The sequence below is a fragment of the Vulpes vulpes genome, chromosome 8, assembly GCF_048418805.1.
Source record: "Vulpes vulpes isolate BD-2025 chromosome 8, VulVul3, whole genome shotgun sequence".
Lineage (NCBI taxonomy): Eukaryota > Metazoa > Chordata > Mammalia > Carnivora > Canidae > Vulpes > Vulpes vulpes.
This window is the reverse complement of record NC_132787.1, coordinates 13,253,912-13,271,940: the sequence shown is the minus strand read 5'-3', so window position 1 is coordinate 13,271,940 and position 18,029 is coordinate 13,253,912. Positions and strand designations below refer to the sequence as shown.

The following is an 18,029-nucleotide window of genomic DNA, read 5'->3' as shown; positions in this document are numbered from 1 at the left end:
ACAGGAAATGGACGTACTTTTAATTTTATGAGTCATCCACTGTCAAAAAACTGAATATATTTTTCATTTTACTGTTCCTCAGCTATATTTATACATTTATTTATTTGTTTGGGGCTGGCTACTTTGAAATTCATTGTCTTCCACCCACATCTGACATAACTGCAGTGAAAAAATGTGTTGATTCAGAATGCAAAGGTCAAAGAAAGTAGCACTAAAAATAAGAAAAGTGAAATGTTTTAAACACTGATTCTAACTGAAAGGTGTTTGCTTTTGAGTCTTAGGGCAAATCATGTTTGCTATTCTGAGTAAAATCAGATAATTATTTTCAGAGGCCATTTCCTTTCATTATAACATGTTTTCCTATACTCAATGCTCTTTAAAATACAACCTAAACATTAAAAATACATTTTTGGGAAAACAGTTGGTTAGTTTGATTATGCCAAAAAGGCAGAAAAATGTTTTGCAAACACCTTTTTTTTGGTTTGTTTTTAATAATAGTCAACATTTCATTCAGAAATGTAAATTAGTTTTCTCTATATAGGTTCATATATTCACTCTTTCTATTGACTAACTGCCTTTCCCAGTAGATTCTTTTCTTCCTTTCCAGTTCGCCTGTGTTTGTCCCCTAGTCATATATCCTGCTTCCCCCATGTTTTCCCCCAGATATCTCAGTGCTTCAGGAAGCTTGATTTTGCAGTCTGCTACACTGGCTGCTCTTCTGCTGCCCTTTTGGAATGGGCAAGAAATAAGTCATAGTTGATTTTAGCTTTTCTGTTATGTGACAGGATTTTGATTTTCCTTCTGTTGATTTGAGGAAAAGGAATAAAATAAAGGGCATTATCCAATGGTGTAGTGTCTCCTTAGGAAATAGGCCCCAAATTCATTTATTTGAAAACTGATTATGACCAAGAATCACATTTTTAGATTCACATAAAAACACTCAATTATCCCTTAATTTAATTTAATTTTTAAGTCAAGAGACAAGAGTAGAGCAATTTTCCCTTAATGCTAGAGAAGAGTCCTAAATCTTATTATATTAGCATTGAACATAGTGTTTTTTACAACTATTTGACAGAACATGATACTTAAATTTGGAAGTATGGCCATTATGCTGGCATATATTTATAAAATATAGAATATGTTTTTGTATGTATATTTCAAATGGGAAGTTATTACCTTTGTATAATTATTATTTCTTTAAATTTAGGCAATAATGTTGAAGTACTCATGAGTGGCAACGTCAGGTGTTACAATATTGTGGTAGAAGCCATGAAAGCATTCCCTGTTCATGAAAAAATTCAAGAAGTGAGTTGCTGCTTGCTCCATAGGCTTACATTAGGTGAGTTATAATTCTTGTTAATTTATTATCCTGGTCTAGGGATGCCTGGGTGGCTCAGCAGTTGAGTGTCTGCCTTGAGCTCAGGGTGTGATCTTGGAGTCCTGGGATCGAGTCCCACTTCAGGCTCCCTGCATGGAGCCTGCTTCTCCCTCTGCCTGTGTCTCTGCCTCTCTCTGTGTGTGTGTCTCTCATGAATAAATAAATAAAATCTTAAAAAAATTATTATCCTGGTCTATCTGATGTAAGTATATATAGCATATGTATGTTGTATATTGATAAGTAGCATATTGATATACATTGGATGGAAATACTATAAAATAGCAAATGATTTTGCCATGCTTAGAATTTTAAAATGAGTAGCAAAAATTGACATGCATAATGTAAGAAGTCTTACTGTACTATTCATACTGTATTTAAAGTATAACTATATCAACAGTTGATACATACAAAAGAATAAACATAACATGTAGAAAATGTAAAGTGCAAAGTAGAAGAATGGCCCAACCAACTTAACTATTAGTACCTTACCAGTTCTGATAAAGCTACTCTGGGCTACTTCTTTTCCCTGCTTTCTCTTTTTTTTTAAAATTTTCATTTATTTATGATAGTCACACAGAGAGAGGGAAAGGCAGAGACATAGGCAGAGGGAGAAGCAGGCTCCATGCACCGGGAGCCCGACGTGGGATTCGATCCCGGGTCTCCAGGATCGCGCCCTGGGCCAAAGGCAGGCGCCAAACCGCTGCACCACCAAGGGATCCTCATTCCCTGCTTTCTCTATTGAGTTAACACTATCCAGTATTCAAAAGCCATCAACTCAAATCTTCGGATAAGGATGCTTTGCTTTTTTCACTCATTTATCTCTTAACAGATTATTATTTGTCCCATTTAATGACTAGAGAATTTGTTGCCTTGTTATGCTTCAGAAGAAGCTTAACTTTCTCTTCACAATTAATATAAAAGCCCAGAGTCAATGAATACATATTTAGCATTTTGTCAAATTGTGTATTATGGTCACACACATTACATGCACATTAAAGTATGTAAAGTCTTTATATAATTTGCTATGTATTTTCATATAAATTGTCTGAAAGTAAGGAAAGACCAATCTCACTGGTATTTGCCCAGAGTCACACAGCTGGTCAATGGTAGAGCAGTAGTCGGCAGTGGCATAGGAGGGAAAAAAAGGTTAAGGAGCAATCCAAGCTTAGATAAATTGGTAAAACTAAAAGAGAGTCTTTTGAAATGACTTTCCAAGGCTAAAGATTACCAAATGTGGGGAGCATGTCTGTTTAGTGGTTGAATGTGAAAGAGGTAAGAACATAAGAAGGTGTTGATAAAAGAAGAGCCATGCCTCGTTAAACTGCTTTTTGATTTTGAAGCCATTGATTAACATTTGGTGTGGGCTTTAAGCTTTTCATAATATAGAATTTTTTCCAATCCTGGCTTTCTGTCTCAGGGATCATATAATTAAATTTATGGTTAAATAGGAGTTTTATTTTAATTTTTTAAAAAGATTTTTATTTATTTATTCATGAGAGAACACAGAAAGAGAGGCAGAGACACAGGAAGAGAGAGGAGAAACAGGCTCCATGCAAGGAGCCCAATGCGGGACTCGATCCCGGGAATCCAGGATCACACCCTGAGCCAAAGGCGGACGGTCAACTGCTGAGCCACCCAGGCATCCTGAGTTTTATTTTATTTTTTAAAAGATTTTATTTATTTATTTGAGAGAGAGAGAGAGAGAGAGAACATGAATGGGGGTAGGCAGGCAGAGAGAGAGGGACAAATAGACTCCCTGCTGAGCAGAGAGCCCAGATGAATGAGGTGTTTGAAACCAGGACTCTGAGATCATGACCTGAGGGAAAGTCAGATTCTTAACTGACTGAGCCACTCAGGCGCCCCTCATTTTTATTTCTAGAAGGAAATTGGTGACTGTTGGAGAGTTACAAATAAGCTTAAATGGAAGGAGGCATGTATTTCTGGAATATCATTTACAAATTCCTTCCTCATAAGGATTTATATTTTCAGATGATGTGTTGATTCTTAGAAAAGTGAATGTAAAAAGGGGTGAGACTTTTTCCTGGTTTGGGTTAGAGGGGGTGAAAATTCTTCTTCTTCTTCTTTTTTTTTTTTCTGAGATCATCACAGGTAAGATCAAGTAATCACGTGTGACAATGAGTTTTCTGAGCAACAGCATTCCTTTAAGTGAAAGAAGGGTTCAGCAATTCGTTTAATGACAAGGGAGGATTTTCTCCTTCATCTTTGGAAGATCAAGCTATTTTGTCCAATGAATACTGTAGTGCCATGCATAACAGATACCTCATTGTTTTATATAATGACATGAGAGGGAGTGAAAGAGAATGCAATTAATGTAATTATTTTTGCCCAGTCAGTTCCATTGTCTAAGTGAGACAATTAAATGACTACATGAAATAAAATTTCAAACCTTTATGCAATCATAGTAAGCTATTTAAATTAAATTAATATATATCTTAATGTCATTAAAATATTCACTATTTATTTTTATTTATTTATTTATTTATTTATTTATTTTTTTAATTAATTTTTATTGGTGTTCAATTTACCAACATACAGAAAAACACCCAGTGCTCATCCCATCAAGTGTCCACCTCAGTGCCCGTCACCCATTCCCCTCCAACACCCGCCCTCCTCCCCTTCCACCACCCCTAGTTCGTTTCCCCGAGTTAGGAGTCTTTATGTTCTGTCTCCCTTCCTGATATTTCCCAACATTTCTTTTCCCTTCCTTTATATTCCCTTTCACTATTATTCATATTCCCCAAATGAATGAGAACATACACTGTTTGTCCTTCTCCGATTGACTTATTTCACTCAGCATAATACCCTCCAGTTCCATCCACGTTGAAGCAAATGGTGGGTATTTGTCGTTTCTAATTGCTGAGGAATATTCCATTGTATACATAAACCACATCTTCTGTATCCATTCATCTTTCGATGGACACCGAGGCTCCTTCCACAGTTTGGCTATTGTGGCCATTGCTGATAGAAACATCGGGGGGCAGGTGTCCTGACGTTTCATTGCATCTGAATCTTTGGGGTAAATCCCCAACAGTGCAATTGCTGGGTCGTAGGGCAGGTCTATTTTTAACTCTTTGAGGAACCTCCACACAGTTTTCCAGAGTGGCTGCACCAGTTCACATTCCCACCAACAGTGTAAGAGGGTTCCCTTTTCTCCGCATCCTCTCCAACATTTGTTGTTTCCTGCCTTGTTAATTTTCCCCATTCTCACTGGTGTGAGGTGGTATCTCATTGTGGTTTTGATTTGTATTTCCCTGATGGCAAGTGATGCAGAGCATTTTCTCATGTGCATGTTGGCCATGTCCATGTCTTCCTCTGTGAGATTTCTCTTCATGTCTTTTGCCCATTTCATGATTGATTTAAACACTGTTGTATAATTCAAGCAATTTAAATTCCATGGATGACGATTCAACTAATATCTCACTTACCTTTCAGGTAATTTTTTTAACATTCTGGTATTAAACGAGGTACATGAGTTTGTGGTGAAAGCTGTGAGGCGGTATTCAGAGAACGCCACATTACAGATTGCAGCACTCAGCTGTTTAGCACTCCTCAGTAAGTAACTGTACTCAAAAGGAAATTCTTACAGCTGCATTTGATCTTGAATGTCAACATTGTGACAAGACATTATAACAAGAAAGTCATATGTGGAGTAGGAAGCATTAAATGCCTTTTCTGTTCCAATGTAATTCATTTTCTAATAGAAGATCCTGTCAAGGGAACTAACAGTTGTGATAAGTACACCCTTTCCATTTTATGCATGACTAAATACATCCTTGATTTAACTTTGTTATTGGGTAGCTAATCTCAATTAATCTTCCTCTAGTTTGTGATTATTTGATACTCTCTTCCTCATTTGATCATTTACCTAGATGGAATAGCAATATTCCAAAGTGTGTAATATATTTAAAAAGTCCTTATAATGAACTAAGGCCACGACTACGAAATACCTCACTTTGTTCTTAATGTTTCAAAATCTGGATTTCAAGTTGGTCATTCAAACTGTTAAGACATATCTTTATATTTTTTCAAGCTGAGACTATTTTCTTAAATCAAGACTTAGAGGAAAAGAATGAGAATCAGGAGAATGATGATGAGGAAGAAGAAAAATTGTTCTGGTTGGAAGCCTGTTACAAAGCATTAACATGGCATAGAAAAAACAAGCACGTGCAGGTTGTAATCTTTCATAAATATAATACTTATTCAAAATTATGTTTGTTCAATAATTTATGTCTTAACAGGTTTCTTTTTACTCCCTGATACAGGAAGCTGCATGCTGGGCTCTAAACAATCTCCTTATGTACCAAAACAGTTTACATGAGAAGATTGGAGATGAAGATGGCCAGTCAGTAGTTTTTGATTTTATATGATAGGAGATTTTAGTTACATTTTTAATCAATCCCTATAAAATACTGTAACTATAACTTTTATTATTAGAAACATTTTTAATATAGGCATGTATGTTTCAAGTGTTGCCACAAAATATTAGTGTGTATATAATATTTTGATCCCTGGTGTCTTTGAGAGATATTACCCAGGGATTTGGAATCAAGAATCATGTAGAAATGATGAATTGTTGAGCAGGAACCTTTCAATTCTCTAGCTGATCATTTAAAAATGCTGTTAATTAATCTCAGGTGACAGAAATTGCAGAGCCATCCGTGACCTTTTCTGTTGCAGTCACTAGCCAGCAGGTTGTCAATATCAGGAATTAAATGTGGTCAGAAGCTTCATTAGTGATTCCTCACTTGATGTTGCATTGCTGACCTGTCTCTTCTTGAGAGTTATCTGTAAGTGTCAGCTTTTGAGGAGGCTTTCCACAGGAGTGTAATTCAAGCTTCATAAAACCAACCCTCTTTCTCAAAGATACAAACTAAAACCCAGAGTTTTGTGTATATCAGAGTTGTTTCATGGCCATGAGCCTTTGTGCTTTACGGAAATGCTTATGTTTGCTCTGGGTATGCTCTTGCTTTTGATGACTTTTAAATGACTTATCTTGGAAACTTAAATAGGAATAGTCTATATCTCAAATCCTGAAAATCTGTTTGTATAGTGATCCATTGCCAACCAGAAGAGAATTAATGACATAGATGCTATTTAATTTTACATCTCCGTTTTGAAAGGAAAAAGTAATTCTTTTGAAAACTGTATGTTAAATGAACAAACATCCTAATCCACTTTGAGCAATCTTTATAAGAGGTTAGGTTAATGGTGCAGTTTATAAATTTCAGCTCATAGCACATTGATTCCTCAATATCCATAAGAGAACTTTAAAATAAATACATTATTAAAAGAACATATATTATGCCCTATACTTTTAAAACTTATGATGCTTCTTTATAATTTTCATTTTTCTTTTGTTTCCATTTTCTTCTTTTTCTCACTTTATCTTTTAACTCTTTATTCCTCTTTATATATTTGCTGAGTCTTTCCCCCTCTACTGCTTATCACATTTAAAGAAAGAAATACTGATTTATTAGGGTTTAGTAAATTTGAACTATCTTTTAAATATAAAACTGTTCAACTATATTTCACTCTTATAAGTGGAGGTGGCATGAAATGTTTGTATGCCTTTATTTGTTGTTAGAGGTTAGATAATGGTACATGAATATTTGAACTAATTATTAAAAATATTACCATTAATATTGTGGTTGAATTTGTGAAAGGTTCCCAGCTCATAGGGAAGTGATGCTGTCCATGCTGATGCATTCTTCATCAAAAGAAGTCTTCCAGGCATCTGCAAATGCGTTGTCGACTCTATTAGAACAAAACGGTAAGGGGTGCACCATTTTTTAATACAAGGATGTACATTTTGTGTTTTTTTAAATTATAAAGGCAATTATGTTATAAAATTTCAGATATGTAGATTTAGGTATGTGATATATGGATATATTGGTATATATATATATATATATATATATATATATATATATATAAAAGGATAAAGAAGAAAATGAACATTTTTATTTTTTTCCTGAATTTCTGTATGTATGGTCACACATGACATATACAATATATTTTCTATTTTTGGAGAAATAGGATACTATTAATACATTTGTAACTAGATTGCACATATTTTCTTTTTCGTGATGATAAATGTAAAATTTCATATTACCATTTTTAAAGGCAATGTTATTTCCTAGTGTACACCTAGTCCGGGATACACCTGTATCCTATTTTATGAACGTGTTTTTCATTGATGGACTCTTGTGAGTGGGATTTTTTTTCTTTTGTACCAAATGGTCACTTTTTTCTATATTCTTTTATATACTGTTCCTGTTATTTTTTAAAGGCAAACTTTCTAGATAATATAATGTGTGGAGAGATATTCACCATTCTAAAATCTGGTAAAATTGTCATTTATATGTTAAGTCTTACAGTTTTCCATTATTAAGGAGACAAAAATGGCTATTAAGCCTTTGGAAAGACTTTGAATTTTAAAACTGAGGCTCTGGCTGTTCAGATTCCAGGCCCCCGTGAACAGGAAATACTGCCAGAAAATCTTGGTAGAAAATTCATCATAAAGGCATTGGGACTTGGCAGCTCTTGCAGGATATTTTTGGAGAGAGAAAAATAGAGAAAAACACGCAAAGCCTGAAACAGAGACCAATGGTAGCACCGCCTGTTAGTAGAGAACCTTCACAGAGTAAAAAGAATTAGAAACCACTCATGCATGTTTCTCAATGCTGTTATTTAAGTCAAATCAAGAGGAAAATAATTTCTTCTTCCTTTTCCTCCTTTCTCACTCCACTTCTCAGTGGCACTTTAATAAAAAAAACTTGAGCTGGCAAGAGCCCTTACAGAGAGAAAGGGCTTGCCCTCTGGGATGATGAGTCAGAGCAGGAGTGGTAGGAAAGGGAATCGCTGTCCTTAAATCTCCCATCATCTGCTGTGCAGAGGCCTGGATAGGATCTCATTCCTGAAAATGGGGACCAGACTTGGCTGCTTTTGTATGGCACATCTAGGAGAGGAGAACAATCCTAGTGTCTGAGGATTAATTATGTTTGGAGCCAGCCTTGATTTCTTTGTTCAGAATCAGTGCCCTGCTCTTCCTTGTTCCTTATTTCTTTGTTCCTAGCCACCTGCTGGGTAAACTGTACTCACATCCCTGTATTGTCCTTGGAGTTCTGCCTTAGGAGAATATTAAGAACTGAGCAGCTTGGTCACCAACCTCTGCAGGCAGCATCTCATTAAAAGACACTTGGAAACATTGAGTATGCAGGATTGGATGTAGTTTTCTAGAAAAATGATTGGACTGACAGGTAGAAGAACTGGTTTCTGCCATGGTGTTACCCAGGCCAAAGCTAGAACATCTTTTTGACATTTTCCTCATTTAATTAATTAATGAGTTCAGTCAATGTGTATTGAGCTGCTGCCAGACAATGATCTAGGCACTTGGGATATACCAGTTAAATAGAATACTTACGGGTTCAGGGAGCTTAAACTCTAGTGAGGAAGACAGATAGTAATGCTAAATAAAATATATAATATCTTTCCAGTAGTTTCCTAAAGAATAAAAAAACAGAGGGACTCTTGGGTGGCTCAGCAGTTGAGTGTCTCCTTTTGGCTCAGAGCATGATCCTGGGTCCAGGGATCAAGTCCCGCATTGGGCTCCCTGTGAGGAACCTGCTTCTCCCTCTGTCTATGTCTCTGCCTCTCTCTCAGTGTCTCTCATGAATAAATAAATAAAATATTTTTTAAAAAAGAAAAAAATATATAATATCTGAGATAGATATGAAAAAATGAAGCAAAGAAGGAGGATTTGTGTTAGGGGTCAGAGGAGAGAAAACAATGACGAAGCAACCAAGAAAAAAGGTGAATCTTGACCAAAGAGCTGAAGGAAGTTGAATATTGTTATTGTCTCTTTAAAGCAGATAATTTATTGCTAAAATGGAGTGGCAGAGGTCAGGAGTATTGTGTAGATATATGGTAAGTGAGGTAAGATGTCTAAAATGTTCTGTAAACTCTGAAGTGACTCTATGATGTAATTTCTTCCAGGTCCAGTGTTTGGTGAAATTTCTATTCTCAATTTTTAAGTTAAAAGTTAGGTTAATGTCTAAGACAGTGGTTCTTAAAGTGTGGTCCTTGCACCTGCAATAATATCTCCAGGGAACTTGTTAATATAAATTCTAGGGCCCTGTTCAGACCTGCTGAAACACAAACTCTGGGTTTGGGACATAGTCTGTTTTTCAACAAGCCCTTCTGGTAGCTCTGATGCTCTCTGCATTGTGAGAACTTCTCGTCTAAAGGGACTTTCATCTTTTAAAGTACCCCCTTGGTTAGAATTTAGCCACTTTAGGAGGGGTTGTTAAAACTTCCAACATGACTAAGCAAAATAACCAACTTATCATATTTTAATGTATGATATTCTGGGTGTCTTTGAAAGGTATGAGTTTTTCAGATTTTGGCAGTATATTAGAATGTGTATATCAATTTCTCTTATTTGGGAGCTTTCCCTATTTTCTATCATTTCTTCCTTTTCCAGTTTGAGGTTGATAACCCATTGTCAAAATACAGATCTTTCTTGACTTACAATGGGGCTATGTCTGATAAACCCGTCATAATTTGAAAACATGGAAAGTTGAAAATGCATTTAATACACCTAAGGTACTGAACATCATAATTTAGCCTAGCCAAACTGAAAGGTGCTCAAAAGACTTCCATTAGCCAGTTAGGCAAAATCATCTAACACAAAGCCTATTTTATAATAAAGTGTTGAATATCTCATGTAATTTATTGAATACTATACTAAAAGTGAAAAACAGAATGAGAGGTATTGAGTGATTAAGTATATTGTTAAGTGTATCATTTGTTTACTTGTATTTTGTGGCTTGCTGCCACTGCCCAGCCTCAATAAAAGATATCATACCACATCTCTCCGGGAAGAGATCAAAATTCAAGTTTGGAAGTATGGTTTCTACTGTACGTGTATCACTTTCACACCATCACAAGGCTGAAAAATCATAAGTTGAACCATCCAAAGTTGGGACCCCTCTGTGGTACTTAAATTAAGGTGTTCTAAGTTTCATTTCCTGTCACTTTCAGAGTGTTGAATTACAATACGTAATGTTGGAATTATATTTATGTAGAGTCTTTAAGACAATTGATATTTATATGGAAACTTCAAGATAATGAACTTGAATTTAACAAAAGAAGTTTATTACAAAGAAAAAATTATTCTGTAATCATTGTTGGAATATAGTTACTTCCCCACATATGAAGTCATTTGTAAAGCATAAGAAATATAGATTTCTTTTTTTTAAAAAAATTTATTAATTTATTTGAGACAGAGAGAGTGAGAGAAAGAGAGAGCACCTGAGCAGAGAGAAGGGCAGAGGGAGAGGGAGAGGCAGACTCCTTGCTGAGCAGGGAGCCTGATATGGGGCTTCATTCTACCACCCTGGGATCATGTCATGAGCTGAAGGCAGACAGTTAACTGGCTGAGCCATCCAGGCGCCCCCATATCTATATTTCTTAAGCTTTGGCATTGCTTTCTGTAATTATGTATTATTCTCCTAATCAGTGATTTCCATTCCTTTGCACATGATGAATAGAAAAATAGAAAGAATAACGTTTGTACAGTCCACTGGGAGAAATGGAGAAGGTAGCTTAAGGCTGAAGGCAGCCCAGTGTGGTTCCAGCCCTTGTCCCACTCCGCTCCCCCTGTTCCCCAAAAGCTGAGAGATGGTCAGTATGTGCATGCACCTGTAACTGATTCCCAGCCCACTAGAGTCTAGCATACCTAGGAAGTCGTAACTCTACATAAGTGCAGTTATTTTGTGAAGCTGTTATAAATAATAGAAGGAAATTAACCTTCAGTCTTATTTTAGAGGGCATTATGTTATTTTATTTTATTTTATTTTATTTTTTTAATTTTTATTTATTTATGATAGTCACACAGGGAGAGAGAGAGAGAGGCAGAGACACAGGCAGAGGGAGAAGCAGGCTCCATGCACCGGAAGCCCGATGTGGGATTCGATCCCGGGTCTCCAGGATCGCGCCCTGGGCCAAAGGCAGGCGCCAAACCGCTGTGGAGGGCATTATTTTAAAATATTTTTTTCTGCAGAAGTACTTCTTTCACATGGATGGGATTACATAGTACTAGTCTACTAACTCTCTGAGTTAAACTTAAAGAATCAGAACCTCAACCTAAGTGGTTAATAAATGTGAAAAAATTGAAATGGCGTCTATTTTAAAGAAATAAACAATGATCTTTAAGTTACAATGAAATATAAATTCGATATGTACTTATATACGCTTTTCTATGAATTTGGATTATCTTAACATTGTGTCTTACTGCAAAGTTATGAAAATGTGCTTTCATTTCTATGAGTAACATTAAAAAAATTTATAGTTAATTTCAGAAAAATCCTGTTGTCAAAAGGAATATACTTCAATGTATTGGAGTTAATGCAGAAGCATATACATTCTCCTGAAGTTGCTGAAAGTGGCTGTAAACTGCTAGATCATCTCTTTGAAGGAAGGTAATATAGATTCATGAACTTATGCAAAATATATACTCTTGGACCAGCTTGAATATCAATATTTTAAGTGTGTTTCTAAGAATTAAAAGAAAAACATAAGACAGTTGCAGATTGAAACATTGTAGAATATAGTCTCATATCCCTGATACCATAGACTTATTTTATCCGACTATTTTTGATGAAAGGGTTAGTAGAGATCGAGGAAACATGTTGAAGGTTAGCTGTTGTATTTTGTGCTTGGAATTTTTGACTATGTTTTGAAAAATGGCAATAATCCAGCATGGAAGCATAAACAGTTTTTCAAGTTATTGTGTGTGAAATGTATATGAGAGGAAATCAGAATATGGTGTCTAATTGTTGCTTTTTTTCACAGCTAATATTTATTACTATTCTTTCATTTGAATTAACTTTGTCTTCTCATCCTGCTCTTATTCCTTAGCTGGGAAGTCCAAAGATACTGAGGTTACATGGCTGGTTAGTGGTACAACAGCTCCTGTGGCTGGATGACAGGCAGGGTGGGGGGTGGAGTAGTGGTGGGGAGGGAGGGCAGACCTACTGGCTTAAAGAAAAAAAAAAACTTTTTAAAAGACCAAAACTGAATTATGTACAGAAGGTACTCGCTGCGGGATATGCTCAAAGCTTTTTTTGGATTTTATTAGGCCTAAGAATGTGAAGTAACTTGGGCATAGTCTGAGCAAATTTCAAACAAAAAGAGGCTATCTGGGAAACAGTCATGTGTAAAAGAAAAAGAAAAAAAAATGACACAAAAATGTTACAGTAAAAAGTCATTCTGTGTCCTGGGTTTCACAGTAATTGGAGCCAACTGTTTGATCTTTAAACATCGGGTTCCTCATTGGTAAAGAGGAATAATAGTAATAACCTCATAAGTTGTAAGTTTATAATGTAAGTTTAAATCAGTTATTTTTTACAAAGTTAGGATAATGCCTATACATTTTAAGCTCTCAGTAAATCACAGCTATTACTATTAATACTGTTATTCATTATGAATAAAGGAAATGCATATGGCATGGTAAACACGTAGCACATCTGTAGGCTTTTAAGGAATTAGGTTATATTTTTAACGTCAGTCCGGCTAATCTATTTATGTTTATATGTATCATATCTTTGAGTCATATTTCTTTTTATTTATTTATTTATTTATTTATTTATTTATTTATTTATTTATTTATGATAGTCACAGAGAGAGAGAGGCAGAGACACAGGCAGAGGGAGAAGCAGGCTCCATGCACCGGGAGCCCGATGTGGGATTCGATCCCGGGTCTCCAGGATCGCGCCCTGGGCCAAAGGCAGGCGCCAAACCGCTGCGCCACCCAGGGATCCGAGTCATATTTCTTTTATGTAAATGTTATTCTTGAATATTTGAATGCAAAGTTTATCTCCAGTGGTGATTTTCATGGTCCTGGAAGTGTGTGAACCTTTATGAGTGAGACAGAAGCAAAGTGGAAGGATCTACAGTTTAAGATTCTGTAGATTGTGTGCCATCAGTGCTCCTGGCTGTGTCTTATATGTAAAATATGTGAAGCTTTAGTCCCAGGGCCTCACTCTTAACTATGACCATGTGCCTGCCACTAAATAACTCATCCTCTAGTTACGGAGATGGATATGTAAACAGAGAGTCACAATACCACATACTGTGTGATCATGCAACAGCAGGGATGTGTAACAGGCACAGTGGGTAGAGAAGAGTGAATGAAGCGGAATGACCAAACAAGAGAAGGTACAAGGAGGGGATGTGTTTAAGCTGGGATTTACAGGTGGGCCAGAGGGACTCTATTCCAGTTATCACAGAACCGTGTTAAGTAAGGACATGCACAGGTTTTAGTTAACACGGTACCATGGGAAGCAAGGGCCTACCTGTTTTAAAGTGTCGTACCTACTGAAATCTGGTCAAGGGGCATTTCTTCATATGGAAGATAAAGAACAGCTAAAGCACCTTAGAGAAACAAAGATTTTCATGCAAATAAATCTAACTAAAAATACTGTACAGGAAGTCCAGGAGTGTTAATTTGGAAGAGGTGTTAATTTGCTGTAAAGAGCCTGGGCTTTGGGGCTCAGATGAGTCTGCATCGCAGTCCTGGCTCTCTGTCACCTTCTGGTGATAGGCCTTGGATATGCAGCATCTGTCAGTCTAAACTCTTCATCGGGAAAATGCGGATAAGAACACCTACAGGGTTGTTGCCAGTGACCTGTGTGAGGTCCGAAAGAAGTTGTGTTTTGTGAAACCGATTAAAAGAATTCCCAGGTTACTATGACTTCCACTTGAGGTCAGAATTTATTTAATTAAATAATAGTTAAAATATGTATGCTCATATTATTGAACTCAATGCATTTTCATACAGCTTTTTTCTGATAAAATAGAATGGTTTTGTTTTCTTGTACTTGTTTCAATTTGGGGTTTGTACAGTGGAATTGGGTTGTACTTTTACTAAGCATTTCCATGTTGTATCTCCAGTGATGCTACCCTGGATATAATGGCAGCAGTGGCCCCCAAAATCATAACAGTTATGAAAAGTCATGAGGCATCCTCATTGGTGCAGCTGGAGGCACTCCGAGCTATTTTACATTTTATAGTTCCAGGTAAGTTACATAATTAGATATGGAAAGAGATGATAATTCTAGAAAATTTTTTGACATTTTGTAAAATATCAACTTTCTAGGCAAAAATGAAAGGACCAGTTTCTACCAACAAAATTCAAATCTTAAAACAACTACAACAACAAAAAAACAAAATTCAAATCTTCCCACTAAATCCAAAAATAAAAAGAGAGGAAAAAGATGTGTGGAAGAGTCAGATTAATTTTTAGGAAAATTCAATAATCCATTTACACATGAAATCACTATGATATAAACTAGGGAGCTTTACTTCCAAGGAAAATGTTCACTCTGATAATTCTTTTCTATTTCTGTTGCCATCCAAGTTTTTTTTTTTTTTGTCTAAACTATAAATATAGCTAATATTCACACTTTCCCTTTTGCTCTTTTTCGGTCCTTCTTTTGCTCTGTGGTTGAATGAATCTTTCTCACATATAACCACGTGGCTTTTACTCATTAACCTCCATAGCTTCTGTCCTCTCCCCTTTACCTCCTACTTATCTCTCTTGTGACCTTGTTTGTCCTCCAAATCCCATTTAAAACACTTGCTCCTCCATTCATTCAACATACAGTTATTAAGTACCTCTGATGTTCTCAACATTGTGATGGCTGCACGGTTATGACAAATGAATGCAAGGGCATTACTATACTATTATAGGAGCTTAGAGGTAGATGGATGGGTAAATAGATAGTGACCAGATATGAGAGGAGCTGTTATAGCTATACGTTTATATAGAAGGCTCAGAGAATATTGGTGGAGGCACAAGTATTTATTCAAAGGAATAGGTCAAGATTGGCATATTTAAAGTTGAAGAGTGAAAGTGACTTGGTGGAAAGGCTGGGCAGGATATTTCAGACAGAAGGAGAGAGGGCACATGGTCTGGGGCGAGTGAAATGTGGCGGGGTGAGATCGGTGTCTGAGGATGAATATGGAGCTATTGGCAGAGGCCTGAAATCTAGGGCTTGGGCACAACACTGAGCAGTATGTGCTTTTTAAACAGAAGTCAATTCAAATTTATTTAAAGGTGTTAAAAACCTATATTGTCATGACCAAATCTGCAATTTATAACAATAATGCTGTGCTGTGGAGGATGACTGTCAGGGTGAAAGCTTCCTGAGAGAGAGATTGAGATTGTGTTGGAGGCCATGATAATCCAGTGAGACATGGTAGAGGCCCAGCAGTGGAACCAGAGGAGAGGGTGGATCTAAGAGATGGTGAGGAGGTACATTTTTCTTAAAGATTTTATTTATTTATTCATGAGAGAGAGAGAGAGGCAGAGACGCAGGCAGAGGGAGAAGCAGGCTCCATGCAGGGAGCCTGATGTGGGACTCAGTCCTGGGACTCCAGGATCACGCTCTGCGCTGAAGGTGGCCCTAAACCACTGAGCCACTCGGGCTGCCCAGGAGGTACATTTGACAGGACTTTCTGACTACTGCATATCAGGGATGGAGTTACTTGTTTGGTAAAATTCCTAATTATTTTAAAGCCCAATTTGTGTGTGTCTTTATAATTTATTTTTTATTTATTTATTTATTTATTTTTATTTTTATTTTTAAAAAGATTTTATTTACTCATGAGAGACACAGAGAGAGAGGCAGAGATGTAGGCAGAGAGAGAAGGAGGCTCCCTGTAGGGAGCCTGATGTGGGACTTGATCCTGGGACCTGGGGATCACGACCTGAGCCAAAGGCAGACACTCAACCACTGAGCCACCTAGGTGTCCTGTGTGTGTCCTTTTTAAACGAAATCTTCCTAAATATACACTCTTTGTAATCCTATTGGCATTTTGTTTCTAAGAGTAAGAGTATACTTGGTATAAGAATATACATTTTTTTTTCTAAGACTAGGGCTTTCTTCAGCCTTCTTCTATTTTTTAATCCCCTGGTACATTGAACTAAAATAGCTATTCAATTAATATATTTTGAATTGAATCATGATGTGCTATTTATAGTTGTCAGGCAACTTCTTTTTTTTTGTCAGGCCACTTTTAAGGTATAATTTAATAGACATAATTTTGCTTGAAAACATTATTACAGTTTTTTTGACCTTTGTAGATTGTAAAAAACAAAACAAAAGGAAACTATTTTGATTATCTATCCTTAAAAGTGTCAGCCTTAATCTTTTGAAGGTGGATTTGAGTTTTTAAGATGAGCAGAAGATATTCAGAATGAAATCTGTTAGTTAATAAAATAATACTCTCTGAGTTCAAAAGAAAAATTTGAATATAATATTTCTTTTCTTCTGTTCTCACATTAAACCTGAAGCAATATTGATAGTCAATCATTTTTAGATATTTGAAATGATATATTTAAATAATAAATGATGTTTTTTATAATGACGTTTAGATGTATTAAACGAGTACCCTTAAAAACAATTTTATAACTTTAGGGTTACATTTCTCATATAGAAATACATGTTAATTGATACATTTATAAATATATCAGTATATAAATACCTTTTTTTTATTGTTAATTGTGTACTTTATTCTATGCTGCCTACCACATTATCATACCACACCATACTATCCCATACTGCACCATACTGTGCCATCCTGTATCTTGCCATTCTATATATCAATGAAATAACTATAGTATCAGTACCCCATTAGTTCCAAGGTTGATTATGATTCTGGTTTGAACATGTTAAGTTGAGGTGGGTACTTATAATATCTAAATTCATTTATTGAGTAGATCATATTCAGATATTCTTACTTGTAACAAAGATGTGCATTTTAGCAAATGTGTATAATTCAGTATCTAATTCAGGGCCACATATCATATACGGTGCTATGTCCCTTTAAGTTTCTTTCAAGTTAGTACTTTTCAACTTCTCCTCTTTTTTATAACAATAAATTACTGAAATAATTGAATCTGTGGCTTTAACAAAGTAATAATAAAGGCACAGTTATTTATTTTTTTAAATTTCAAGTTTCTTTTTTTTTTTTTAAAGATTTTATTTATTTATTCATGAGAGACACACAGAGAGAGAGAGAGAAAGAGAGAGGCAGAGACACAGGCAGAGGGAGAAGTAGGCTCCATGCAGGGACCCTGACATGGGACTCGATCCTGGATCTCCAGGATCACACCCTGGGCTGAAGGCAGCACTAAACCGCTGAGCCACCGGGGCTGTCCAAGGCACAGTTATTTTAATAAAATATCATTTCATTGTTTTTCCTTGACTTTTATCAGTTCTAGAGGAAATAATGTAAAATTGCTTAAGATGAAACTTGTGCAAATTGGGAAGTATACAGAGGGAGGTGATTGTGAGTATAAAATCACATCTAAAAGAGCAATTATGGGCAGCCCAGGTGGCTCAGCGGTTTAGCACCGCCTTCAGCCCAGGGCCTGATCCTGGAGACCCAGGATCGAGTCCTGCGTTGGGCTCCCTGCATGGAGCCTGCTTCTTCCTCTGCCTGTGTCTCTGCCTCTCTGTCATGAATAAATGAATAAAATCTTTAAGAAAAATAAAAGAGCAATCAGGGAAACTGAATTTGTTTAATTTCAGATGATTTAGGATGATACGAAAATTGTATTACA

The 18,029-nt window shown here is 36.1% G+C and overlaps 1 protein-coding gene across 3 annotated transcripts in view; it reads left to right on the top strand.

The window, feature by feature from the left end:
• The window catches only part of LRRK2 (leucine rich repeat kinase 2), a 140,135-nt gene that overhangs the window by 16,759 nt on the left and 105,347 nt on the right, over positions 1 to 18,029 (top strand). For all 3 annotated transcript variants that reach the window (XM_072765568.1, XM_026000120.2, XM_026000121.2), the window contains 7 exons: positions 1,208 to 1,339; positions 4,832 to 4,951; positions 5,430 to 5,569; positions 5,662 to 5,741; positions 7,063 to 7,169; positions 11,751 to 11,880; positions 14,354 to 14,478. In XM_072765568.1, the coding sequence (XP_072621669.1) occupies positions 1,208 to 1,339; positions 4,832 to 4,951; positions 5,430 to 5,569; positions 5,662 to 5,741; positions 7,063 to 7,169; positions 11,751 to 11,880; positions 14,354 to 14,478 (834 nt within the window). The remainder of the gene's footprint in view (positions 1 to 1,207; positions 1,340 to 4,831; positions 4,952 to 5,429; positions 5,570 to 5,661; positions 5,742 to 7,062; positions 7,170 to 11,750; positions 11,881 to 14,353; positions 14,479 to 18,029) is intronic.